Source organism: Cricetulus griseus, chromosome 7, assembly GCF_003668045.3.
Source record: "Cricetulus griseus strain 17A/GY chromosome 7, alternate assembly CriGri-PICRH-1.0, whole genome shotgun sequence".
Lineage (NCBI taxonomy): Eukaryota > Metazoa > Chordata > Mammalia > Rodentia > Cricetidae > Cricetulus > Cricetulus griseus.
In genome coordinates, this window is record NC_048600.1 from 82,998,121 (window position 1) to 83,022,960 (window position 24,840).

The following is a 24,840-nucleotide window of genomic DNA, read 5'->3' on the forward strand; positions in this document are numbered from 1 at the left end:
TCTTAGCAGTGCTGTGCGCTTACTACTAAAAGAGTATTTTTCGAGACACCTTTCCTCTGGTCTATTCCTAAATGATAAGGAACGTGTCTAAGATCCTGACACAATGAAGCCTGTCCTTTCCTTAGAGGTCTGTCTAAGGAGGTCGCCCGGGCCGGAGCGCCACGCAGGCTGGGATCTCGAGGTGCCCAGACCGGCCACGCGGGGCCGCTGCGGGCCACGGGTTTCCGTGGTACAGCCTATCTTTCTTCTCCGGCTCCTGTGACCTACATCTCGGACACCTAGGGCACGTGGGTTGCCTCCCACGGACTAGCAGGCAGGCCGGGGGAGGGCTTGGAGCGTAAAGAATGTCACACGGGGCCCTCCAGATGCTGTCGGACAGGCCTCCATTCACTTGGCAGGCCCTGTTCCAAAGGAGTTATTGAGGTCGGGGGTACGGAAAACTGGGGACAGAGAGGGGACCAGGCTTTAGGAAGAAATGGGCGTGTGGGTGGCAGGATGGGGAACATGACCACCTGCCGCGTGCTGAGATGAGTAGCGTGCTATTTCCTTGATTGTTGCCGAAGTCACGTGTGATTTATGAATTGGTGCGGCTTTCCGATGCTCCACGGCGTGATTCACTCGGTTGATTCACAAGTAGGAATTCTGATGCTCTGGTGCCCGTTTCTGGTTTGGAAGTAGGAGGAAAGGGGTCTGGGTGGAAACAGGGGAGTGGGTGAACATGGGCCTCAGGACATTAGTCAAGCCTCTGATCAAGCTGAGGGTAGTGTCCCAGTCACACACGCGTCAGTCACCTCCTCCCTGTCTCCTTCTCGGCATTTGGTTCCTCCTCCCTTCTTCCCTCCCTCTCCAAAGGACCCAGTCTCCAGATATCCATCTGGATGAGCCAGCCAGAGGGACCGGCTGTGTCAGAGGCAAGCAAACAGGTATTAGGGTGCAAGGCTGTGGGCGGGGAGAGTACTCCTGAATTACCAGTGGAGCTCCGGTGAGAAAGAGAGAGAGCGAGCGAGCCCAGGAACACCCCAGAGCTGGGCCCTTCCTCAGGCTCGCCCTTCCCCAGCCCCCAACCTTCTTCTGCCCTGTTCTACCTGTAGCTCACCTTCTCTGGGCCAGCTACTGTTTTTGGGTTATCGGGTCCCACCATGGCAGTTTACCGTCTCTGTGTAACCACTGGTTCCTACCTGAAGGCTGGCACACTGGACAACATCTATGCTACTTTGGTGGGCACCTGTGGTGAGAGCCCTAAGCAGAGGCTGGATCGTGTGGGCAGGGACTTTGCCTCTGGATCGGTGAGTACACAGGAGAGACGGGGGACCTCTAGGGAACAGACCTCACGGCGGGAACTTGATCGCGCGCGGCGGCGGGGGCGGTATTCTTGTTGGATTTCTCAAGTCCTGCGGAACTCAGGGTGCTCACTACAATCTTGTCATTTCCTTTGTGGTCCCGGACTTTTGAGTGATGATTAAACCATACCAACTGTTCGGAAACAGGGCTGTGGAGAAGATGGAGCACTTGGAAGGAACTCTGGGGACTTTCCCTGGCTTCCTGGCTCCTCCTTCTATGTTATTATTATTATTATTATTATTATTATTATTATTATTATTATTATTACTAGTTTTTCCAGACAGGGTTTCTCTGTGCAACCCTGGCTGTCCTGAAACTCACTCTGTAGACCAGGCTGGCCTCGAACACAAGAGAACTGCCTGCCTCTGCCCGTTGAGTACTGGGATTAAAGGCGTGCACCACTACCACTTGGCCTGGCTCCTCCCATTATTGACACAAGGTTTTGGCCAAATAGCTTCCTTACTCTGACCATGGATTTTCTGTTCTCTGCAAGGGGTCTGCTTCCCTTTGTCAGCCCCTATAATAGTTTGCTAGTGGCCTTACATAAAAGTGCCCTGCTGGCCAAGGAGGCTAGGAACGCCAGCAAAACTCCATACAGGCACTAAGTGTGGTGCCTGCTTCTACATGAATGAAGACAGGCTCTTTTTCTCATTCACACAAAGGAAGCACATGGATCAGCTACTGCTCAGGTTTATATGCCTGAGTAAGTGGAGGTGCTGATGCACCCTTTCCAAATGCAAAGATGCCCCCGCAGTTCCTTGCCTCTCACTGGCTTGCTTGCTGCCTCCATCACTCCAGGTTCAGAAGTACAAGGTGCGCTGTGCAGCAGAGCTGGGTGAGATCTTGCTGTTGCGCTTACACAAGGAGCGCTTTGCTTTCTTCTGCAAGGACCCCTGGTACTGCAGTCGAGTCAGTGTCACTGCCCCAGATGGCACTGTGACTCACTTTCCAAGCTATCAATGGATTGAGGGCTACTGCACCGTGGAGCTGCGGCCAGGAACAGGTGGGCCGGGGACAAGGACTGCAAAGTACTGCAGCAGTACTTCTTCTGGGATCAGTTATGGAGCATTAAAAAACTCAGCGTATAGGGACTAGGATTGGGGTTAGAAATGCTAGGGTCTTAAGTAGATAGCTTTTGATAAAGAGCATTGCTAAAGTCCTGATATGCAAGGGCTTTCTGAGTGGTGTTTCTTCCTCTGGAGGCACACACAGATAGGCTCACACAGACAGGCTCACACAGTCAGGCACACACAGACAGTCACATGTAGACAGTTACACCAGATGCAGACAGACATTCTCACACCAGGCAGCTGACATCCCATGGCATCCCTCTGCATTTCTCCAGAATGTGTTCTTCTAGAGCTCAGAAAGTCACTTAACCAGCTAGACTTCAGCAGGTGGGAAAGCCATGGGTGTTTAGAGAATTTAGCTGCAAAGACCCTGTGCCCTACTTTCTGCTAGCTCTTCTGGTGGGGATGAAGTGTCTGGAAAGTGAGTTAGGCTCTCTTGCTGAATTTTGAATTTCAAGAATACTGTTCTGCTTCCAGAACTGTTCCACAGAGGTAACACTAGAGTTGCTGTGTGTGTGTGTGTGTGTGTGTGTGTGTGTGTGTGTGTTGTGAAATGTCTCAGAGATGAGAGCTGGGTATTCTACATTAAAGTGAAGCAAGTGAGCATCACTCCACAGCCTACAATGCGCTTTTCATAGTTATCAAATGACGCCAGGCACCAAGCCAGACACTGGGAAGGACAAACAATGAGTGTGATGTGACTTCCATTCTCAAGGAGAACATTATCTAGAAAGGGGGTAGACGAGAAGTTAGGAATGTGGCAATGGCTTCAAAGTCGTGACGGACGAACAAAGAGTGTGTGGATGGTTCCCAAAGTGATGCACATGGAGATAGCATAGACCAAGGCTTAGAGGGCTCAGCCAGCGTTTGCAGGGGGAAGTACTGTTTGAGAAGAGATTTATATGAAGGGTGCTTTTTCATTCCCTACAGCAAGAACCATCTGTCAGGATTCTCTCCCCCTCCTTCTGGATCACAGGAAACGGGAACTCCAGGCCCGCCAAGAATGTTATCGGTGAGGGTGGCCTAATTTGACTTTTTGCCCCATCTTTATTCTTACTTCAGCCTCACTCAGATTGTTCCCAACTCTGATTTCAGTTAAAATCATGGGAACTCAATTCTGATCAGGATCGTCTCTGAGCCTTAATTCCACCCAGACTACCTACATTGACAGTTATCTTGGGCTGAGAATGTAGCTGTACTCAGGAGTAGAGAGCTTGCCTAGCATTTTCTAAGACCCAAGTTTGGTCCCTTACAAATTCGAATAAAACCCCAAATCTGCCAGGCGGTGGTAGAGCATGCCTTTAATCAGAAGGCAGAAACAGGTAGATCTCTGTGAGTTCCAGGCCACCGTGGTCTATAGAGTGTTTCAGAATAGACAAGGCACAGTGATACCCTGTCTTGAAAACAAAAACAAAAACAAAAAAACAAAACTCAAAAACCACCTCCCCAAGACAAACAAAAAGTCCCCCACAAACAACAACCACAACAAAACAACCCCCAAATCCAATGATTATCCAAGACCATCAACTAGCCATTCTCATCCTCGAACTGCCCCTCTTGTAAGCCAGATCCCCATATTGGAAACGGCTCCAATATTTACCAATCTTAGTGCACCCTCAAACTTACCGTACTTTTTCTTTTTCTTGAGATTGGGGTTGGGGATGTCTTACCATGAAGCCCAGGCTGGCCTATCTCAGCCTTTAAATTGTTGGGATTTCAGGTGCGTGTTGTCACACTTGGTTTATCTTGATCATAATGTAAGCCCATGTCTAAATCAGTGTGGGGATTGTGTCATCCTCCAGTGCTACTCTGGGGCTTAGGGCTGTGGTTTGGCAGTACAGTATGTGCTTAGCATGCAAAGATCCTGAGTTTCACTCCCCATCTGAAGTTCAGTGCCTTCTCAGAGAAAATCCAGTTCTTTGACACATACCCAGAAGCAGGAAGTATCAGGGGGTCACCTGAAGTCATATTTTTAGAAGCCAAGGATTCTGTTCATCCCAAGATTAACCTAGCTTTTCTGCCTCCTCCCCTGGGACAGCTGGAAGATCTATGCTCCTGGTTTCCCTCGAATGGTGGATGTCAGCAGTTTTGAGGAGATGGAGTCAGATAAGAAATTTGCCTTGACTAAGACAGTACCTTGTGCAGACCCGGATGACAAGTGAGAACCAATGCTTGGATAGGGTGTGGAGGGGAGGGATGTAGATGGTTTGTTGAGATGGGGCCCAGCAGCATGGAGGGAGGTATCAGAGTCTATAGGGGGACCAGTGATGGTCCCCAAGAGTTTAGTGGAAAGGATAAGACGTGTCTTCTGATTTGAAGCAGAAGGGGCAGGCTGAAATAATAATGAGAGGAGAGTTAGAAAATCTGGGGACAAGATTGAGAAAAGGAATTAAGGGGGACCCGCTACAGGTCCACTGACTGGTTCCTACCCTCTGTCCCTGCCTCTCCTCAGCTCAGGGAACCGGTACCTGCCTGGCTTTCCTATGAAAGTTGACATCCCATCTCTGCTGCACATGGAGCCCAACATTCGCTACTCAGCCACCAAGACGGCCTCACTGATCTTCAATGCTCTTCCTGCGTGAGCACATTGTCTCTCCTGCTGTTCTGCTCACTGTCCCTTCTTTCCTACTCATGCCATCTCACAGGACAGTTCCCAGCCCTCCTCTCTGCCCCCACTCCCCCTCTCACAGATCTTCACACTCCTCTTTTCCATTCTCCTAGGTTCCCTTTGCCTTGCCCTTCAGTCTCCTCCCCTATGCCTGTTCTTCAGGGCACTTACCCTGGGCAGAGCATGGGTCTCAGGGACCATATGAAGTTGGATAGAGAGGCTCTGTCCTTAAGTCTTGAGGAGGTGAAGCCAGATCATCTCAGTCTCGACTCCAAAGTCCATACTTTCTGCATGTGTAACTTTAATTTCTTTTGTGTTTTGAAACAGTTTCTCTACATAGCCCTGGCTGTCCTGGAACTCACTATGTAGACCAGGCTGGCCTCAAACTCACAGAGAAGTGCTGGTATTAAAGTCCTACACCACCATATCCTGCCTAATGAAACCTTAATTTTTTTACATAGTCTCTGGATAATTGCCTGAGGGGTAAAATGACCCACTCATTCTGACATCATAAGTCTAAAATTTTATTATTTATAAAAATTTATGTGTGCCCATGTGAGTGCATGCCATAAGTGTGCAGGTGCCCACGGAGGCCAGAAGATGGCATCAGATCAGTTATGGGTGGTTGTGAGCTGCTGAGTGTGTGTACTGGTATCGAACCCAGGCTCTCTGAGAGAAGGGCCTGGGTTGTAGTCACTGGGACATCTCTCCAACCTCCACCATAAGTTTTAAGGAAAGGCAAGGGAGATAATGCCAAGCACAAAATCTCTCGATAGCCTCTCCCTGCAAGGAGATGCCTATTGGTAGAAGGAATCTATGGGATCACTAAGGAGGCATGGGTATAGTTAATGAGTTACCAGGGCAGTCACTATCTGTTCCTAAGTCAACAGATAGGATTTTAAATGTGGTATGACTAGAGGGAGGAGTCCAGTAGCCCCCTGGATACATGAAGAAGACAGAGGCCAGCAGGCTATAGGATGTGGCTCTTAGTTAGAAGGGCAGGATTGAAACAAGTCTGGGAGGAAAGAGATGAGAGGGCAGCAAGGGATGGATGAGTCCAGGATGGGGACAGTGAGCCAAGAGTTCTATGAGAAAACATGTGGGGACACCAAAGAGGACAAGACAAGAACTGGGTCTTGATTTCCTGTGCATGTGTTTCTAGAATGATTCTTTAAAAAAAAAAAAAAGATGAGTGAAAGAGTGTGTAGGTAGGCATGAATAGTTGCCTGTGATGGATGGTATGTGCAGCAGCCACAGGGGTCAGACTTCAGGACAAGGACCTATCATCAGGAAGGACCGTGGGACATCTGGGAAGGTAGAGACACCCCAAGTTGAGTCTGAGAAGGATATGAAGGTCTAAGCAGGAATGAAGTCACCAGCTAGGGGTTCTCAGTAAGGTCAGAGGGAAAGGAGGGCTGTTCTTAGCAGCCTGGAAGAAACTTAGGGCGAGTCAAATGAAGGGTGGCTTCAAGGTATATTCTGAAGGACAATGGTGGCAGGCCCTCGTTTTGTTTATTTGCCTCCTTGATCTTTACCTTTGTGGCTGTGCTCTCCCAGTCTTTCTCCTTAGCTCAGGCAGGCCTTGGGCATGGGATCTTCCCTGCCTTAGCCAGATGAGTAGCTGGGACTATACAGATTTGTGCTACTGGGCTCAGCTCTCGTTTGTTTGGGCTCCTGGAAAGTTGTGCCTGGAAAGTTCTCAGCAAATGCTTGTGCAGTAAGAGAGCAAACATTTAAGGGAGCACGGATGCCCTTGACCTTGGGTCTATAAGGTCATGAATCCACCCCCACCCCCTGCCTTCCTTAGCTGCCCACACCCTCCAGAGCACATCAGCACCATTGCACAGCTAACTGTCCTGGTGACCCCTTGCTACAGACCTCCCTGATCTGAACTCCAGTCCCTTTCCTTTAGTTCAGCCCATTTGGTGTGTGCTTATGAGGAGGTGGTCACAGCAAGATACATAGAGTCCTTTTCCTAGGGAGCTTGCAGTTGAATAGGAAGGAAGAGATGCACAGGGAATTATGAATGCCCCAAGGCGTGGGTCTTAGGGGAGGTCGGTTAAGGCCTCATACATGAACTGGCATCTGCATCACACCTGGAAGACCAGACTGACCCATAGCAATAGCTTTCCAGCAGAGACCAAGCTTGAGTGAAGCCCTAGAAGTAGGGAAAGCCAACCTTATTTCAAGATTTTTTTTCTCCCTCTGATGCTCATGGGCGAAACATAAAAACCAGATAGATAGTAGAGACATCTACAAGACACAGAAGCTCCCTCCACCCCCAGCTTGTCGACTCCACTTTCACAAGTCCAGGAGTAAACAAATCAAGTTATTGATTATGTTTGGAAAACAGGCTTTGCTTGGTTTTGCCTAGTGCATGGAAGGGGTGGGAGAAAACACTGCTAAGGTTATGGGGAGTTGCTGGAGGGCAGCATCATGCCTGACCCAGGCTTGGCAGGCTTTCTCATAGGAGAAAGGAGTCATGGAAGGTCTATAAGATTTTAGAAGTTTGAAGAAAGCAGGTCAAAACACCAGTGAGGGTGGTACCACTTTTGCTCACACAGGCACTCCTTCCACTCAGGGATGGGTGTGCTTGAAGCAGGACCCTGAAGCCTGTGGGGCGTCACTTGAATGCTGGACTTTTCTCCTGTGTGGGTTGTTAGGCACTTATAATTGGGAAATGGCCCTATTGGTTCTCTCTAGGCTGATGGACAGTGACCCCGTACTGGTCACCACCCCCAGCTCTCACCTTCTTCTGTCCCTCAGGTCCTTGGGCATGAAGATTCGAGGTCTGCTAGACCGCAGGGGCTCCTGGAAGAAGCTGGATGACATCCGGAACATCTTCTGGTGTCACAAGACCTTCACCACAGGTGTGCAGGGCCAGGCACGGGGTGCCTGTCTTTCACTGTATCTCATGCTCATGTCAGATGCTGGATTCCAATGGGATGGGCTCCTGGCTTCACCAGGAGCATCTTTCAGATTTCCCTCAGGAGCCCAGGAACCTCCTCAGAGGATACAGAGAAACTCTACTTACCCAGAAACTACTCATGGTCATTTAAGAAGTCCTGATTTTGATCAGGGCCATATGACTCCCTTCCCTACTCCTATTGCCAGGTGTTCTGGGATTTGGGGTCAGAGAGAATTTGGGTCTAATTCCAGAACTGCCACACCACCTTACTGGCTCTCAGTGTCCATCATTCAACTGAAAATGTAGTTATATCCGTCTTGTACTGTTGCTGGGACGAAAGCTGAAGCTATAACGAGGAGCAAAGGGATGGGCAGGACCAGAGTTTGGAAAGTAGTTTCCAGACCTACTGGTTCCCTCTCTTGCCGCCCCCCCCCCCAGAGTACGTCACAGAGCACTGGTGTGAGGACAGCTTCTTTGGGTACCAGTACCTGAATGGTGTCAATCCTGTCATGCTCCATTGCCTCTCCAGCTTGCCCAGCAAGCTGCCTGTCACCAATGACATGGTGGCATCTTTGCTGGGACCAGGCACCTGCCTACAAACAGAGCTAGAGGTGGGTGAGGGCCTTGGCAGTGGACGTAATAGGAGGGAGGCAGGTGGGTTGCCGTTATGAACTAGGGTTGTATGTGGCGGGAAGAGGTGGAGTGGTCCAGGTCTGTAGGCCTCACCCACAGAACAGACCTGTCTACCTTTCAAGAGGAACAAATATGGAGGAGGTCCAGGTGGGACTTGGGATGGTTTGAGGCTTCTTTTAGGGTCTCGGAGATTCCAAGTGTTGAAGCCAAAGACAGCTGCTTTAGGACAGGCCAGCCACAAGATTGTCAGGTGTAGCAGGAACGATTACAAAGAACGAGGAACTCTGGGGATTGGAATAGATGACAACCTAGTCTCTGACAGCCAAGCCCTCAGACATTCTCCGAAGTTGGGGCCGTGGTTGGTAAACTCCTTGTGTATTGATTTTCCTGTTGTTGGATACACTGAGGTCAGATTTCAGGAGAGGATGCCTTTCGAGCTGAGGGTGTAGGAGGGACAAGGTATTGGGGGAGGAGCAGAGGAAGTTGGCTTGTTCAAGCCCAGAGGCCGGGTGAGAGATGACACAATGACAGACTCATCTAGACCTCATTCCGGACATTCTGGGAAGGGTGCGGTACCGAGCTTTGCCCATTAGTGCAGGCAACAAGAATTGCTGAATCTCGAGTTGGGGACCTCAGCTCTTCCTTGTTGAGGAGAACAGAGAGAAAAGAGGGACACAGAGTGGGGCAGAGGGCTTTTTAAGTCTTTGTGTGCCTTCTGTAGAGGGGGCACATTTTCCTAGCGGACTACTGGATCCTGGCGGAGGCCCCTGTCCATTGCATAAACGGTCTCCAACAGTACGTGGCTGCTCCACTCTGCCTGTTGTGGCTCAACCCGCAGGGGGTGCTACTGCCGTTGGCCATCCAGGTGAGCCTGGGGGCGAGACTTTAGGGGGTGGAGCCTCAGGCTCCTAGACTTGATCCACACCTCTTACTACTCTCACACACAGCTCAGCCAGACTCCAGGGCCTGAGAGCCCCATCTTCCTGCCCACTGACTGCGAGTTGGACTGGCTGCTGGCCAAGACGTGGGTGCGCAACTCTGAATTCTTGGTGCACGAGAACAACACGCACTTTCTGTGCACGCATTTGCTATGCGAGGCCTTCTCCATGGCCACCCTGCGTCAGCTGCCCCTCTGTCATCCAGTCTACAAGGTCCGCGGGGACACAGGGTCGGGACTAAGGGGGCGGGGCCCGCAGGCCTTCCCTGACCTTCGGCTCACGAGACCTCTTTCCTCTCGCAGCTACTGCTTCCCCACACTCGCTACACGCTGCAGGTGAACACCATCGCAAGGGCCACGCTGCTCAACCCAGAAGGCCTCGTGGACAAGGTGCAGCCTCCCCGCTACGACCATAAGGCCCCGCCCCTAAGTATGCTTTGCCCTGCCCACAAGTTTTGCTCTTGCTCCCAAGACCCTTGTGTAATCAGTCCTCTCCTGCCTCTTCCCATAAGCTACGCCTCTTTGCAAGTCTTCTGTTTGCCCCTCCCCTAAGCCTTGACCCAGCTGGCCAATCCCATGCGTGGACTACACACCCTCAAAAGTAGGTTCAATGGGCAAGTCGGCCTTAGGTCAGCACTGCTTCTAGCTGATCCTTGAGATCTCATCTCTCCTGCGTTGCCATTCTTGTAGTTATCAATACCTCAATTCCCTCTCCCATGCACACTGTAGGTCCTCAGTCCGCGAAGCAGGCCCGTGGGAGTATTTGATTCGTGGTCCTTGAGTGCTTGCTAAATCGCATGTGTCCCTCCCTGAGCTGAGCCATTAGTCCCAGCTGGTCTCCAGGCACAGTGGGTGGGGTGTGGGCCAGCTTGGGAAGTCCAGCTGTGTGCTGTGTCCCCAGGTCACATCCATCGGTAGGCGCGGCCTCATCTACCTCATGAGCACAGGGCTGGCCCACTTCACCTACACGGATTTTTGCCTTCCGGATAGCCTACGGGCTCGCGGTGTCCTGAACATCCCCAACTACCACTACCGGGACGATGGCCTGAAGATTTGGGCGGCTATTGAGAGGTGTGGGGACCCTCAGGTCCTTCCAGCCACCAAGGTCTCCGGGCCCAGGGGGCAGCGTGGGCTGCTGTACTCATGTCAGCTGGAGCTCTTGAGGCTCGAGTCTCTCGGTGCTCTCCCACCCAGCATAGGAAACTCAAGAGTAGGAACTGGCAGACAGGTTCTGTGAGATGGCAGCAGGTGACTGTGAGCTGCAATGGAGGAAGGAAGGGGTACCTTGTCCATGGGCATCAGAAGATCAGGGCATGTCGTGGCAGGCAGGGCTCCCTCCAAACCCCCAAAGGAGGGAACAGAACGATGTAGACTCTCCTCTTCATTACCTCCCAGAGAGGAGATCCCCAAACCTCCTTGATTTGGGCGGGGTGGGGGGGAGGCTTAAGGGGAGCCTAGGCAGTGGTTCCAGCTGGATCTGGGGGCCCCACTGAACTCAACTCTCTTTGGGGACTCCTCGCAGTAGACTCTGGCCATCTGCTTCTGCCCTTCCTGAGTGTCAGTGGGCCTCAATGTCTGGCCTGGGCCCATGCTCACTCCAGGGGCACCAGCATTTTTTTTTTTTTTTTTTTTTTTTGCAGGTTTGTCTCAGAGATCGTGAGCTACTACTATCCCAGCGATGCATCGGTGCAGCAGGACTCTGAGCTGCAGGCCTGGGTGGGTGAGATTTTTGCTCAGGCGTTCCTCAGCCGGGAGAATTCAGGTATCCCTCTTTGTCTTCAGCCACACCACTCACAAGCTCTTGCTGATCCAATTCCCATCCTCACCTACCTCTCCTCCATTAATCACTTCTTATTACTGAAATCCATACTATTAAATTGCATTTAGTGTGGTGCTGGGGATTGAACCCAAGGACTCACTCATGCCAAGGCATGCCACTTCTCCATCTTTTGGCACCGCTCCTCTCAGCTTCTGTTACTTAAACGCAATGCCAAGCAGATGTCCCACACCACCCTTTCTTCCTGAGTATTTTCTCAGTCCCAGGAAAGATGAGACCTCATACACCCTGGTGGTCCTAACTCTTGGCCATCCTGGCTCTGAGATCCCTAATGGAAGGAACCTTTCTTCCGTTGCTCCTCCATTTCCGGGTTCAGAAATCCAACCTCACCTTTTCCAAAGTGTTCTCCCTCCCCCCTCTCCTCTCTCTCCTCCCTCCTCTGTCCTCTCCTCCCCCCTCTCCTCTCTCTCCTCCCTCCTCTGTCCTCTCCTCCCCCCTCTTCTCTCTCTCTCTCCTCTCTCCTATCTTCCCCCTCTCTCTGTTCTCTATTCTCTCTCTCTCTCTCTCTCTCTCTCTCTCTCTCTCTCTCTCATTTTGAGACAGGATCTCACTGTAAGTCCTTACTGGCTGCGAACCAGGCTGGCCTCAAACTCACAGGGCTCGGTTTGCCTCTACCTCCTGAATGCTGGGATTAAAGGCCTGTGCCACCATGACCAATTGTTTTTTTTTTTAATGTAATTTTTTATCTTTTGATTAAATTTTGTTTGTTTTGTGTGTATAGGGTACACAACAGTGCCTGTGTGGACAACTTAATCAATTCTCTCCTTCCACTGCATGGGTCCCAGGGACTGAATTCAGGGCATCGGGTTAGGCACCAAGTGCCTTTACCTACTGAGCCTTCTGTCTGTATTGTATAAATTGGCTCAAATGTCTACGCACCAACTTCCTTTACCCTGGCTTGAGTCATCTCAGTAAAAATGTAGCTTTCAGCCAACTGATTACTTCTGTTCTGTCTGGGGAGACCCAAGGAAGAGGGTAGTTTCAAGTCACCTCTAAATAGAACAGATACTGCAGTCTTATCCAGAAGGGACTTTATAGGTTTTTAAAAAATTTTTTAGACAACATTTTTCAAACATCTAGGACAGTAGAATACACCTTGGTGAGCACCCCTTTACCTGCCTACCAGATTCTACAGTATTTTGCCACATTTGATTAATCTGTTGCTTTTATTTCTGGACTTTCTTTGATTTAGACAACATCTCACTATGTAGCCTTAATGGGCCTGGAACTCCATATATTGACCAGGCTAGACTGGACTTTCAATTTACAGAGATCTGCCTGCCTCTGTGCCCTACAAAGTACTGGAATTAAAGGCATGTGCCACCACACCTGGCCCACAGTCCCATTTTGATAACTTTTTGTAGTTCTGGGGCTCAAACCCAGGGATTCCTACGTGGCAGACAAGTGTTGTACCACTGGGCTATCTATATACACTTAGCCCTACATGTAACAATTGTCAATACTCATCAATGTCACACTCACATTTACTCCATATCCACATTTACCCATTTTGCCCTGTTTTCCTACATCGATCCAATTGAGATAGGAGCTAACCAAGGACCACATTTTATTTAAACTTTAAAGATTCTTTTAATTTAAAGCAGCATTTTGTGGAGTTTTTTGTTGTTTGTTTGTTTCTTTTTTTTTTTTTTTGGATAAGGTCTCACTATAGTCCATACTAGCCTGGAACGCTGTATGCAGACCAGGCTGGCCTCAAACTCTCAGAGATCTGCCTGCCTTTTCCATCCTAGTGTTAGGACTAAAGGCATGCACCACCACGCACGGCCCCCTGCTTTTTATAGTTACACAACATGGAGTTATGGAAAAGCCCAGGCTCATGCTAGACTATGTGTCACCTTTGAATGTATCTAATTGCTCTCTCATATGTGACCCATCTTGTTCCTGTCTTGTGTGGTTTCTGTAAATGGGAAGGAATGTATACAGGTTGCACATTTTTGGCAAGAATATTCTCAGGTGATGCTGTGTTCTGTGCTTTGCATCATACTAGAGACACCTGATGTCAGCTTGTCTCGACATTAACAAGGCCAGGAATGATTTCTAGGTTAAGGTGCTGACAGCCGGATCTCTCTTGGATATTTTAAAGGGTGACCTTTCCCTGAGTTTTGAAAACTCACTGTTCATCAGAATCCTGGCTGCTTCATGCCCCTGGCATATTTGTTTCCCATTTAAGACTCAAATTGAGATTTAATTGCTGTTGGGTCAGTTCCCCTCAGTATCAAACTTGTCTATGAGTCTATACCCAACAGCTTTCTTTGATTGACAACAACTTGAATCAGTACAAACTTGCTCTGGATTTTAATATAAAGGTTAAATATATTAGTTAAACTGCCAGGGTTTTTGGCTTCCATATTCCAGGGTCAGGGGAATAAACACTATGGCAGTTTGACTCCCTCCTTACTTCTGTATTCACAACTTCCAGATTTAGATGATCGACTATGATGGAAAGTTCAGGGAATCCACACTCAGAGCTAATGCCTCACCAGTGCTAGTCTTCTGTCTGCTCAGCCTGGTTCTAGACCTCCAAGCGCTCTTTGGCTCATGTTCCATTTTTCTGTTTTCCTGGACCTAGCTGGATGGTTAATCTCTTATTGTCTGCATGGTTTCCCACCATCAGACCCTAGTTCCATATCAGTGATTATGCATTTTGCCAGCTGCCTTTCCACCGGTCTCCCCCCTGCCTCATTAAGTCTGCAGGATCACTCCCCTGGCAGTCCTCAGAAACACTGAAAAATCTGTGCCCCCCACCCCGCCCTACCACAGCCTTAATTTCAATCAGGTCCCCTCCCAGTCCCCTCACCCACCTTATCCCATGCCTTGCCACTCCTATTTCTTACTATCTCATCTACTTTCTTTACCTAACCAATAATTACAGGGCTCTTAATATTTATTAAGTATTGTTCTAGATGCTGGGATTTAGCTGTGAACAAATAGACAAAACTTCTGGTTGGGTTTTTTGTTTTTGTTTTTGTTTTTTTTCAAGACAGGGTTTCTCTGTATAGCCCTGGCTGTCTTGGAACTCACTCTGTAGACCAGGCTGGCCTCAAATTCACAGAAATCCTCCAGCCTCTGCCCCGAGTGCTGGGATTAAAGGTGTGCACCACCACCACCACCACCACCACCACCACCACCACCACCACGACCATCCAGCAAAACTTCTGTTCTTAATGGAGCTTACCATTCTTTGGGGGAAGATAGAGATGGTCAACAAATATGTTAGATGGCTATGAATGTTAGGAAGGAACCAGAATCTCATTAGGGAGACTTTTTCATACAGACAGCCGAAGAAAGACTGTCTGTGGAGCTGAGCTTGAGTGGAGATCTGAAGGGGTTGAGGATACTGGTTGTGTGGGTTACTGGGATGAGAACACTCAGGCAGAAGTACGGTAAGTACAAAGGCCCTGGGGTCTGGGTATACCAGTGTTTGAGGGATATCACAAAGGCTATGTAGCCTGAGTAAAGTAAGTAAAGGCAAGAAAGGAGCAGGCAAAGTGAGAGAGCGACAGGGGATCTCTTCAGGAAATTCTAGTGAAAGGTGCCATCATCTGATTTGTGTATGTGTGTGTGTGTGTGGTGGAGATCTCATTCAGGGCCTTGTACATGCTATACATCCTTGTAGCTCTTAGTGCCACAAAGGAAAAAGCTGGGAGTGATAGGAGAGATGGTAGTGACTGGAAAACATGGTGATCAGGGCAGATTGGGCTTCTGGAAGTCTTTGCTGATACATACAACGTGAGATAAGAGAAGGTGTGAGCATGCAGATTTTGATCTGAACAACTGGATAAGGAGTACAGCTGTTGGAGCTGGAGAGATAGCTCAGTGGTTAAGAGCACTGGCAGCTCTTCCAGAGGACCCAGGCTCAAACACTCAGCACCCATATGGCAGCTCATAACTGTCTGTAACTCCAGTTCCAGGGGATCTGACATCTTCACTCCAATGCACACAAAATAAAGTTAAATAAATTATTTGAAAAAAGATTGCTAGGCATGGTGGCACACATCTTTAATCCCAGCACTCCAGAGGCAGGCAGATCTAGTTTGAGGCCAGTCTGGCGTACAGAGGGAGTTCCAGACCAGCCTGGGCTGTTACATAGAGAAACAAAACAAAACAAAAAGTGCAGTTGTCTCTTAGCCTCTGAGAGAGAGAAAGAGAGAGAGAGAGAGAGAGAGAGAGAGAGAGAGAGAAATACCAAAATCCATGCTCTTTCCTATGGGATGTTTGTTTTCTGCTTAAGACCCACGTTGGGATTCCTGGTTCAACTCTCCTATCTTGTTTTGTTAATCCTGTCTTTGATTTCACCCATTAGAGCGAGCGAGTAAAGTCATGGCCTTGGATGTGGTTTGTTTCAGAGGACCGAGCTCAACCTGACAAGGTTCTCCTCTGCCATTCCCTTATTTCCTGACCTACTTATTTTGAGACATGGTCTCATGTCTCAAGTAGACCTGAAGCTTGATAAGTAGCCAAGGATAACCCTGAACTATCTTCCTGCTTCCACTCTTGAATGTTGGCATTATAGCCATGTGCTACCAGTACTGGGTCTATGCTGTGCTGGGGCTCAAAAAGAAAAGAAAAGAGAAGAGCATTCTACCCATGAAGCCATGCCCCCAGCCCTTCTGCATTATCTTTTAATGATTTTTAAGAAAATTGTTCTATGTATTTTTTATTTTTATTACATTTATTTATTTTGTATGTGCATGTGTGTGATGCATATGCACTATGGCATATATGTGAGGTCAGAAGACAACTTGTAGGAGTTGGTTCTTTCCTCTCGCCGTCTGTGCCCCCTGGGGCCAAACTCAGGTTGTCAGGCTTGGTAGCCAGGTCCTACACCCATTTTGCGGGCCCTTTTTGGTTTTCTGTTTGTTTTTGTTTTGAGATGAGATTTTACTGCCATGCCCAATCAGCTTTGAAACCCTAGGTTCAAGCAATCCTGTCTCAATTTCCCCCAAATCTGGGACTATAGATGCAGACCTCTGCACTCAGCCTCTGTTAACTTTCTTTTTTTTTTAAATCTCACCTATGCATCAACCGGGGTGTGGGGTGGTGGCACCTTCTCTTCCTGGGATGATGCGGCCCCAGCTGCTATTTCTGCCCTGTGCATCTTCCTTAGGATCCAGACTTTTCCTTTAATCTTCCTTTCTGCCCTCTTCACTGTGCACTTCTCAGTAACAGACTCTGTGGTCAATCATCTCTTCTGCTAAGCCGGGCAGAGGATGCCTTGATGGTGGTGTCATGTGCGGATATTGGTAACAGGAGTAGCGCTAACTCATTAAGGGCTACTATGGGCTAGAGATGAAAGGAGAAATGGAAGTAAGTGCCTTCCAGGTCAGAGAGAGGCAGCTCGGTGCTAGGCTCTGTCAGGAGCCCGGTTTTCCATCATTTTCTACTCTAGTGATCAGACCCTATCCTGATCCCCTTCAGAGAATAGAGAGCCCAGGGCTAATTTTAGTCTAAGGATAGTTGTAGCCCATATCTAGCCCTTAATCCTTCACTCTCCCCTAGTGGAGAGCCCCTGCCTGAGAACCCCCAGGAATTCAGCCCCTCCCCGCCCCATCCACACCCTCTTCTTCTCTCCCCACACCCAGGCTTCCCAAGCCGGCTGTGCACTCCAGGAGAGCTCGTGAAGTATCTCACTGCAATCATCTTTAATTGCTCCGCCCAGCACGCAGCAGTCAATAGTGGGCAGGTAAGGCTTGGGACAGCAGGCCTAGGGGCACTGGGCCACCCAAGGTGTTAGGTTCCAAAAGTGGATTAGGCTTGGCAATGGAGTTGAGGTCAGAGTTCTGGTTAAGTGAATGGGGTGGGTCAAGGTTGGGGTGGGATTATGGTTGCCATTGGGGTTGGAGTGGTGACTGGGTGGAGTGAAGGGCTAGTGTTGAGTGATGGCTGGGTGGAGTTGCACCCAGAGTTACAATGGCGACTCTGGAGAGCTTATATTGGGAACAGAACTTGACCTTGGCAAGAACTGGCTACATAGAGCATCAAGTTGCTCCAAGGCATGCCGGCTCAAGGCCTTTGTCTAGGATTACCTCCTCTCTGGCTTCTCCTCCCTTCATGGTGACTCATTCTACCTAGTCTTGGAACACTGGGTGGAGAATGACAAGGGGTGAGCTGGGCTTATGGCCCATTTCTGGGACCTTCCATAGTCTCCTCACTTCTAAACTTTGAGACCTGGGATGGCAGAGGTGGGATCAGGAATGATAGGATTCTTATGCTCAATCAACTGGAGTGTGTGTGGGGGTGTCTCTCCACAGCACGACTTTGGGGCCTGGATGCCTAATGCCCCATCATCTATGAGACAGCCCCCACCTCAGACCAAGGGGAACACAACGATGAAGAGTTACCTAGACACCCTCCCAGAAGTGAACACCACCTGTAGCAACCTTCTCCTCTTCTGGTTGGTCAGCCAGGAGCCCAAGGACCAGGTGCGTGAGTGGAGGTGTGGGGCAGAGGTTGAGCATTGCAGAGCCTAGGTGTGCCGAGCTCTGGACGAGGAGGGTTGAAGGCTGACCGCTGGAATTTATTTCCACTGCTCAGAGGCTTTGAGAGTCTTTTTGTCTTCACAGGAAATGATACTTGATCTCCATGGACACACATAGAAGCAAATGCCACTTTAGCAGCTGGATTATGACTTCTATGTAATTCATAAGCCATCCATCCATCCATCCATCCATCCATTCATCCATCCATCCATCCATCCACCCATCTATCCAATCATGTATTCATCCACCAACCACTCATTAATTCACACAAGCATTAAACATGGGGTTCCTGCCACAGTCAGCATAGTGCTTGATAGGCATATAAAGTTGAATGAGACCCCCCCACAACCACCTTCTTGATGCCTTCATGTAGCATACAGGTGAATGAAGAGGCCCATCAGAGTATTGTTGGAAGTACTTGTATAGTAATCCTCCAATCACAATCACTTCCTGAGCACTCTACCAGGCACCGGTGGGAAACAATGCACATTGTTACACTACTGGCACAGAGGCAAGGATAGAGCCTTGTGAAACCTACATGGGAGAACCCAAGGAAACTTCATGGAGTAGGTGACATACAAGCTGAAACCTGTGGGGGACAAGTAGGAATTTAGCAGATAGAGGAGGGCCAATGTTGGTGTCTAGGCAAAGGGAGGGACACCCAGGAGTGGAAGGGAGAGTCTAATGTGCTCTTACGATCATTGAGGTTCAGGGGAGTGACATGACAGGGCAGGGTAAAGAGTAAGCTAGGACTTTGCATAGTATTTATTCAGAGGACAATGAGGCCACTCAAGGCTCTTAAACTAGAAGTGACATGACTTAATTTGTTTCAGCAAGGGTGTTCCTGTGGCTGTGTCAGTGGCTGAGAGGGACAGGTTTGGAGAGAGAAGATGAGGCAGCTGAGTAGTTTAGGCTACAGTGAGCAGCCATTGAATCATCGGTTGCCATCATGGTCTTTCACACATTGCCTTGTCCCACCATGCCACTCTGCCTTCTTGATCTTGCCTCCAAGCCAGGCTCACGAGTCACCTGTGAACAACCTCATTTCTCATGGTAGGCTTTGTTTGGTATTAGAAACGTGGCAGGTTTTAATCTTTCTAGCAACTTTTTTCTTTAACTTTTTATTGCTTGTTTCTTTTTTTTTTTTTTGAGACAGAGTCTCTATATAGTCCTGGCTGTCCTGGAGTTCACTAAGTAGTCCAGGCTGGCCTCTAACTTACAGAGATACTCCTGCCTCTGTGTTCCAAGTGCTGGGATTAAAGCTGTGTGCCACAACTCCTCTCTTTTTAATTTTCTTTTTTTTTTTTTGAGGAGTGGGAATGATAGCTCAGTAGTTAGAACCTTTTCTGATCCCAGAGGACTCAGGTTTGGTTTCCAGCACCCACATGGAAGCTAACAACTGCCTGTAACGCCAGTTCCAAGGGCTCCAGCACCCTTTCTGACCTCTCTGAACACCAAACATTCTTGTAGTCTATACATACATACACACATGTAGGCAGAACACTCATACATATAAAATAAACACAAATTAATCTTTTAAAAATGGTTATTTTTAGCTGGGCAGTGGTGTTGAACACCTTTAATACCAGCACTTGGGAGGCAGAGGCAGAGGCAGGCAGATCTCTGAGTTTGAGTCCAGCCTGATCTATAAGAGCTAGCTCAAGGACAGCTAGGGCTACACAGAGAAACCCCGTCTCAAAAAACCAATATATATGTATATGTATATGTATATATATATATGTATATAATATATATATATATATATATATATATATATATATATGTTTCTCAATGTTTCCCAGGTTTTCCTTGAATTCCTGGGTTCAAACCCTCCTTCTGTTTCAGCCTCTAGAGAAACTAGAACAATAGGCATGTACCACAGTACCTGGTTCAGTGTACCTGTGTGTACATGTTCATGTGTGTGTGTGTGTGTGTGTGTGTGCATGTATGTGAGCTATGGATAGAACTCAGGCATGCTAAGCAAGTGCTATAACATTGAAATACCTCCCCAACCCTTCCTAGCAAGTTTTTAAAAATTACATTTATGTATTTATTTATTGGGAAATGGGGTGCACATACCTTGGCACATGTGTAGAGGTCAGAGGACAACTTTGGGGAGTCAGTGCTCTCCTACCACATGGGTCCAGGAAAGCAAACTCAAGTCACCCTTCTTAGCATCAAGCCATCTGGTCCATCTCCTTGACACTTTCCTATTAAGTTTTAACTCACATCTTCTACTCTGAGGACCACAAGAACTTATCCTTAGACCCTACCCCCTGCTTTTCCCAAGGAATGAGTGAATAAGAGGATGATCGTTAGGAGGTCCCCTCCTCATAGGCCAGAGAAACTTAAAACAACAGTAATAGTAGCTGTCAATCACCCAGGATCTGATCTCAATCATTGAACCAGATATAAAGTATAGTATCTTAAACCACAAAAGGCATGGTGGTGCACACCTTTAATCCCAGAACTCAGGAAGCAGAGGCAGGCAGATCTCTGAGTTTGAGTCCAGCCTGGTCTACAGAGCTAGTTCCAGGACAGCCTCCAAAGCCACAGAGTTTATGGTTTTAACCATTGAGCCCATTTCTGTCTTTTTTAAAAGCCAATAATAAATCAGGTGTGGTGGCTCATACCCGTAATTCTAGAGGCTAAAGTAAAGCAGGAGGATTGCTGCAAGCTTGGAGCTAGCCTGGCTTAGATAGTGACCCCTAGGCCAGCCTGAGCTACAGGGTGAGTCCCTGAAAAAAGACTGGTACTGTAAAGAAATTGTAAACCATTCTTAACATTTTGGTTTCCAGCCTAGCTCTCAGCAGCTGCACCATCTCTCCAGCCCAACAATTCTAATCAAGAAAAAAAGGAAAGAACATAGATACTTGGAATAGGAAAGGGAAATCATACAGAGAAAGTTTTGACATTGTAAGACTGTACTGCTCACAGTTTCCTGGACACAGAATTGGAAACCTGGATGAAAGGAATGACTTTCTAAGAGAACATAAAACACTGACATCTTAGAAGAGATGCTAAGTGGTAGATGTGGTGGCTCAGGTTGGTAATTGCAGAAGAGTCACTGTGGCTCAAGTCTGGGGTGAAAGACAAGCCAAACGAAACCAAGCCCACCCAGTTTCTTTGTCTTTCAAACTTCTGGAAAGTGCAGGAAAAGGCAGAATCTTCCTGAGTCATTGGAGTCCGATTCTCCAACTAGCAGAGGCCGTGCAACCTTAAAGGGGGGTGGATCTCATTAGAGGGCTCCAGTCCTGGGTTCACACTTAACATCTCTGTGACCTCTCTAATTTGGCGGCACTAAGCTTCAATTTCCTTATCTATAAAGTGGGGCTGATAAAAGAGCCCGTCTTAAGGGTTGTTGTGTGGTTGTGATGGCTCACATAAAATACTTACATGTCAGCTGTAATTAAGAAAATGAAATTATAAACTCCTCTACTTAGCTCCAACAATCTTAAAAATATATCAGCCAATAAAGACAAGCACTGTGCAGTAAACAATAATGTGCTATGACAAGGTCTAGTTTATTCTAAGAATGAAAGGTTGGTTCACCTTATGAAATTTAACGATATCGTTTGTTCCATCAATACCGAAGCATAGCATATAATTAGCCCAACATAGGTTGAACAAGTGTTTGATCAATGCAAACAGCCATTACTAATAAAAGCTGTTTCAAATGAAGCCCCTATGAAAGAATTTTGATTAAAGCATATCATTTGTTTGTTTTGTTTTTCTAGGCAAAGTTTCTCTGTGTAATAGCCCTGGATCTCCTGGAACTTGCTTTGTAGACCAGGCTGGCCTCCAAATCACAGAGATTCACCTGTCTCTGCCTTCCAAGTGCTGGGATTAAAGTTGTGTGCCACCACTGATCAACCCTGAAGCTCATCTTAAAAAAATACCCACTGTATTTATGATGAAATAATAGAGGTCTTTTTAAAATCAGGGACAAGAACTGGGCGGTGGTGGCACACACCTTTAATCGCAGCACTCGGGAGGCAAAAGCAAATGGATCTCTGAGTTCGAGGCCAGCCTGGTCTACAGACTGAGTTCCAGGACAGCCAGGACTACACAGAGAAACCCTGTCTTGGTGGGGGTGGGGGTGGGGGAAGAAAATAAAAGAGACAAAAATCAGGGACTAAAAAATAATGCCCACTATTACTGCTGCTATTTAGCAGTAGCCCGAAGGCCTTCAACAACGCAATCAAATGAGATGGAGAACTGTTGAGGTGTCAGTAGCACCAGTGTTGTATGAAGGGTAGGAAACTGGACCTGTCATTTTGATGGTGACCTGTGGTATGACACTGATCGTGGAAGGACAATCCTGTACACAGGTTGGCACTGACTGAAGTTCTCTGTGAGATTCCTTGATTGTGGTGGTCACATTGCAAAGTGTGACAATATTCTGGTGATAGTGATTATATATGTGGCAAAGGTTTCATGATGCCAGATAATTGTAAAGACCTCAGAACCAGGATGCTGATTGTCCTTAGGGATTGGATTTAGCAAACTTATGTGGTGACAGATATATCCCTATACCTGGAATTTGTTTGCTAGCCTCTGTTGAATGGTGAATGTGGTTGTGTTCTTTGGGTTTAAAGAGCGGATCAGGCACTGGAGGTAGGGAGGGGCTGGACTTAAAACTTTTCTTCAATCTCCCCCTTTGAGATCCAGGAATCGACTTTCAGAGTCAGAGTGACGTGAAGAGTGTTGCCAGCAGGGGGAGCACTCCAGCTAGGTAGGCTAGGGCCTAAGTCACAGTCTATGCTCTGCACTTCGCAGGCTTCCAGGGCTGGGTGGGTGTCTTAGTTACTCTTCTATGGCTGTGACAAGATACCATGACCGAGGCAAGTTATAAAAGAAAACATTTAATTGGGGGCTTATGGTCCAGGGGCTTAGAGTCCATGATTTTCATGCCAGGGAGGCAGGCAGGCATGGCACTGGAGCAATAAGTAGCAGAGAGCTTCCATCTAACCAACAAGCTCCAGATGTTTTGGATTTTTGTTTGTTTGAGACAGGGTCTCACTATGTACGTCTAGCTGTCCTGAACTCACTATATAGACTGGACTGGCCCCACTCACAGAGATCTGTCTGCCTCTGCCCTAGTGTTGGGATTAAAGGCGTGTACCACCACACCTGGCAATTCAAGGTGTTTTAAAATGGCGCGAGCTTTAGAAACCTCAAAACCCACCCCAGTGACACACCTCCTCTAACAAGGGCACACCTCCAAATCCTTCCCAAACAGTTCCATCAATGGGGACCAAACATTCAAATATATGAGCCTATGGGAGCCATTTTCATTCAGGTACCTTAGGGGGCTATTCTGAATGATGCTGCAGAGAAGTGGTGGGTTAGGGCTGTGATTTAAAAGGCTCATGTTCTCCATGGTGGTAGCTGATTTGTGTCTTTAGATAACACATTGACTTTATTTGTTAACCTGTGAACCTTCATTACTGTCTAATCTCATCTTGAACATCTTCCTAACCTCTTGACCTATTTTCTCCCAGAGGCCTCTGGGCACCTACCCAGATGAACACTTTACAGAGGAGGCCCCGCAGAAAAGCATTGCAGCCTTCCAGAACTGCCTGGCACAGATCTCAAGGGACATCAGGGAACGCAACGAGAGCCTGGAACTACCCTACGCCTACTTGGACCCTCCCCTCATCGAGAACAGTGTGTCCATCTAAGGCCCACTTCACGTCATCCCAGAAGAAAGGAAGTTCCAACTAAGGGAAAGGCTGACTTCCTAGGGCCTTCCAGTCCCCTCCACGCCCCCTGTTCTCATCTTGAACCTTCTCCTTTGCTTACAGGTCCAAGATTGCCCTAACATTATATAAATGGGCCCTGAGCTGTGAGGGACCAGTACGCAGTGTTCAGGGTGAAAGCCGCTGACTAAAGTCAAATGCACAATATACCCCTTGAAAAGGAATCCCTTCTTTGCCCTTCTTATGTGGGAATCTTCCTTCCACACTGGGATGCCCACCTTGGGTTTCTGAGTTCTCCTCCCACACCCCCCTCAAACCCAGTCTTTCTCTATCATTTCTCCTTTCTCTGAGCTCACGACCCCTAAATTCAGCTTCCTTTCCTGAAAGAGCCCTGAAACTGGAATGGAAGGGGTGAGCGCCTGGGTCTGCCATGCACTCCCCTTTGCTCCTAGTACTTTTAAGGGGGAGGGAAAGAATCAGCCCAGCTCACTAGTATGTCTAGTTGAGTTTCTGAGAACTCTAGCCTGGGTGTGTATGTCGCTCTCTCTCAAACTCTCCTCCTGCCCACTCGATTCCTATTGTTCATCTCTGTCTTTGTGCCCAGTGACTCCAATAAAAGCTAACATATTCAGCTCCCATTTCCTTTTGTTTTGACGATGGTGATGTAGGGTGGAGGGTGGTGGGGGTGTAGAGGTGCCGGGGCAAAGAGCAAGAGCCAATCTGTGGGCCACATTTGCTGGAGACAGGCACCTTCCTAGTTCACTCTCCTGGCCAGCCAGGCTATATTCCTACCTTTACCTCCTAGAGTGAGTCATCAGGAAGGGAAGGAATAGCTGGACACAGAGGATTGACAGGGAGGAACTAGGCATTTTGCAAAGCCTCGGAATCCAGGTTCTGGGTGTGGTACTGGTAGGGGTGCTACTGAAATCCAGTTCTGGAAAACTCATCGCTGGCCCTTGTGTGTATGGGTGGAGTTACATGCTGAACTTTGGGCTGAGTTACATGAGGAAGTGGTGTTTTCATCTCCAGGCTTCATGGAGATGGTCCAGCACTCTCTGCTTCTGCATTATAGGGGCGACGACACTCACCCATGTGTCTGAGGGACTAGAACGAGACTCTGCTGCCTCAGTTGGATGCCAGCAAAACTGTTGGCATTGGTGGGGCTGCTTGTTGTTGTGGCATAATTTAGTGTGCCCTGACTGAACTGGATGAATCTGAGCAGAATGGTTTTCTCCTTTCCAGTCACAAAGCCATTAGAAATAAAGATCTGTTGGGCAGTGGTGGTCCACACCTTTAGTCCCAGC

The 24,840-nt window shown here is 48.2% G+C and overlaps 1 protein-coding gene across 7 annotated transcripts; it reads left to right on the forward strand.

Moving 5' to 3' along the window:
* The first annotated feature begins 135 nt into the window (after positions 1-135).
* Positions 136-24,174, forward strand: Aloxe3 (arachidonate lipoxygenase 3). 7 transcript variants are annotated; one of them, XR_004770801.1, is made up of 17 exons: positions 136-633; positions 1,092-1,286; positions 2,140-2,344; positions 3,342-3,423; positions 4,450-4,569; positions 4,864-4,989; positions 7,786-7,889; positions 8,366-8,538; positions 9,282-9,425; positions 9,508-9,711; positions 9,801-9,887; positions 10,399-10,568; positions 11,138-11,259; positions 16,938-17,038; positions 17,607-17,777; positions 17,919-18,887; positions 23,339-24,174. XR_004770801.1 is itself a non-coding variant. In XM_035447933.1 (17 exons), exons 2-17 carry the CDS (start codon positions 879-881, stop codon positions 23,516-23,518), a joined length of 2,136 nt encoding a protein of 711 aa, XP_035303824.1. In that variant the 5' UTR covers positions 136-633; positions 853-878. The 7 variants fall into 7 exon arrangements, 6 of the variants coding, with proteins under 6 accessions (XP_035303824.1, XP_035303823.1, XP_027282851.1 ...); XM_035447933.1 differs by lacking the exon at positions 17,919-18,887 and adding an exon at positions 853-923 and having other exon boundaries at positions 1,185-1,286; positions 23,339-23,518; XM_027427050.2 differs by lacking the exon at positions 17,919-18,887 and adding an exon at positions 853-923 and having other exon boundaries at positions 137-633; positions 23,339-23,518.
* Positions 24,175-24,840: the final 666 nt, after the last annotated feature.

Bases quoted from the DNA above. Each gene is read 5' to 3' on its own strand.
- Aloxe3 (XM_027427048.2), top strand. From the start codon at position 577: ATGAATTGGTGCGGCTTTCCGATGCTCCACGGCGTGATTCACTCGGTT. The intron at 634-1,091 runs GTAGGAATTCTG...TTCTACCTGTAG, and splicing joins TTCACTCGGTTGATTCACAA to CTCACCTTCTCTGGGCCAGC. The intron at 4,990-7,785 runs GTGAGCACATTG...TCTGTCCCTCAG, and splicing joins ATCTTCAATGCTCTTCCTGC to GTCCTTGGGCATGAAGATTC.